The sequence below is a fragment of the Etheostoma spectabile genome, chromosome 6 (genome assembly GCF_008692095.1).
Source record: "Etheostoma spectabile isolate EspeVRDwgs_2016 chromosome 6, UIUC_Espe_1.0, whole genome shotgun sequence".
NCBI lineage: Eukaryota > Metazoa > Chordata > Actinopteri > Perciformes > Percidae > Etheostoma > Etheostoma spectabile.
Window position 1 is genome coordinate 24,514,737 of NC_045738.1, and position 2,314 is coordinate 24,517,050.

Sequence of the window (2,314 nt, forward strand, 5' to 3'; positions counted from 1 at the left end):
ACACTTCAATATAATTTATATCATGGTTACTTAGTTTTGCTATATTATTTAATTACATATTATTCTATTTAATTTAATTTCACGTCACTAACCTAAATAGCAATAGTTTTTGTACTATGGCCACCTCACTTTACTTCAAATATTCTTTATATTATGCCCCTTTACATTCATTCAGTACTTTTTGCACATTATCTGTTTGCCTGTTTGTTGGTTTGTTTTTACTGGGGAAATACAGCTGCTGGGAATTTCACCATTGTGGGATGAATAAAGTATTATCTAATCTAAATCGAGGGCCACCGAGGCGCGATGTGGAATTATGTGCTCAGTTACATGTCAACTTCACATACAATCGCGCTTACCTGCAGCTCTGTACAGGATCTTGGGCTCAAAGAATATGCAGGGGTTCTGGTCAGCGATGCAGGCGAGGAGCAGCCCTTTGGCCTGCACAGGACTACGGGGTATTACAACCTGTGGAACACATGACGTACTTTATTAGACTGGGTGATGATGTTACAGGTTCCCCGCCTGATTGGCTAACAGCGAGCCAATGAGAGCCTGGCAATCAGCATCCTTTCCCCAGCGCAACTGGGCAAGCTCATGAATAGTAATGAGCTCAGGCAACACATGTAAACAATGTTTGATGAGGGATTAAATCAAGTGAGAAGTAGGTCCCTTTCTCATATACTTTTACAGAAACAGACCTCCTTTGCAACCGCACGTGTCGCCCCCTGTTGGAATTCAGATAGCTTGCTGGTTTAAGGCACTTCCTCATTTGCAGCACTTCGCCGAAACGGATGCTTTTTCCAGTAATATTAACAGTCTATGGCTGGGAGCTTCATGAAGACAGCTAAAGTTAATGTTGCCCTACAGCTATCAGAAATAGCTTCAACCTTCTAACAGCTGGGTTCTCAGTAAAGTGACAACTTGCAAGAAACAGGCTGCTTTTAAATCTCTAAAATAGTAGCAGCAGCACCGCCTGCCTTAGTTATCAATGCCGGTAGTATCGTGGCTAACACTATTGTTACTTAGTTTATGACACATTGTTTGGGCTGTGCTTTCTAACATGACATCGTCGTGCTAACCGAGCAACGTTAGCCTTGACAACAGAGCCGCTTCACTACACTTGCTAGGTAATGATTCATTGCAGCGTTCTCTGATTTGAACTCTGTAATTAATCTCTTCTCTGGTTTATGTTTGGCGTGTCTGTGTGCGTGGTGGAAAATGACGTAAACTGAGAGTGGCGTGTAAGGCAATGTGCCATGACACAGGTCCTCTTCAAGGCCAGGCTGATGTTTGAAGTCCCTCTAATGGACAGGATGTGTAGCAACCAGCACATGCTTATAGTGGCATTGATGACGCATAAGCCTGAGTAGTGTAGTACATATTTTTAACAGGCTGCATATGAGCATTAAATATTCTATTATTCGAACATCCCAAAAAATTCCAATGGTTTAACAGAGGAAGGCTGATAGCTCTTTTGTCTTGCTGATATTGCAATTGTGTCAGATATTGAATCTCTTAATATGGTATTTAGATCAGAGTTGGGGTATCATGACAACACTGGGCCAAAGCTGAATCGAGCCTGTCAGACTGTGCGGTGGGACGTACCCTCAGATGGAGCTAACAGTGCTGATAGTACGCACAAAGATGAACATTTATCAGCCTGACCTTTGCTGGGAGACAACCTGTTTATTGCTCTCAGTGCAGGTTACTCACAGTGGATGAACTGTAGCTGTAAAGCATACAGTCACTGCCGGTCTGTGGCATATGAGACACTTTGATGATGATTATACAGTATTTATACAGTATGTATGCTCAGTGAAAACACAAAAGCAGGGAGGGACGTTATACCTTGACATTTAACTTGTTTACTTTGAGCATATGCTATTCATTTAATCTCAGTCTGCTATCAGCGTTCAGAGAACAGTGTAGCAACACATCTCTATGAGAAATGACATTTCTGTGTCTGAGAGAATAATTTTTCTCTTTTCACACATTTAAACTCAGCGTAGCAGGCTCTCTCTCTTCTTTTTACTTGCCTGAAGCTTGCAGGTGTGTTTGGCGTTTAGTACCAAGTATATATACTACTCAAAATTATATGACTGGACAGTTTTAAAATGTACAATGTTGCACAACCAAGTCGTTGCCCAGTGATCCGTTTCTTTTTTTCCTTCTAAATATCATTTATCCTATTCAAGTAAACCTAGCTTGTTAAAGTTATATCATTCAAGCAACAAGTCAACAACAAGTAACTTTACTTAGTTGAGTTGGAGCAGAAAACTGCTGTGTTCCATAGGGGTAAAAAAAAAAAAAG

At 40.9% G+C, this 2,314-nt stretch overlaps 1 protein-coding gene across 2 annotated transcripts in view; it reads right to left on the reverse strand.

Moving 5' to 3' along the window:
- bckdhb (branched chain keto acid dehydrogenase E1 subunit beta) overlaps nucleotides 1-2,314 on the reverse strand; it is a 52,642-nt gene that overhangs the window by 39,506 nt on the left and 10,822 nt on the right. For both annotated transcript variants that reach the window (XM_032518945.1, XM_032518947.1), the window contains exon 6: nucleotides 360-468. In XM_032518945.1, the coding sequence (XP_032374836.1) occupies nucleotides 360-468 (109 nt within the window). The remainder of the gene's footprint in view (nucleotides 1-359; nucleotides 469-2,314) is intronic.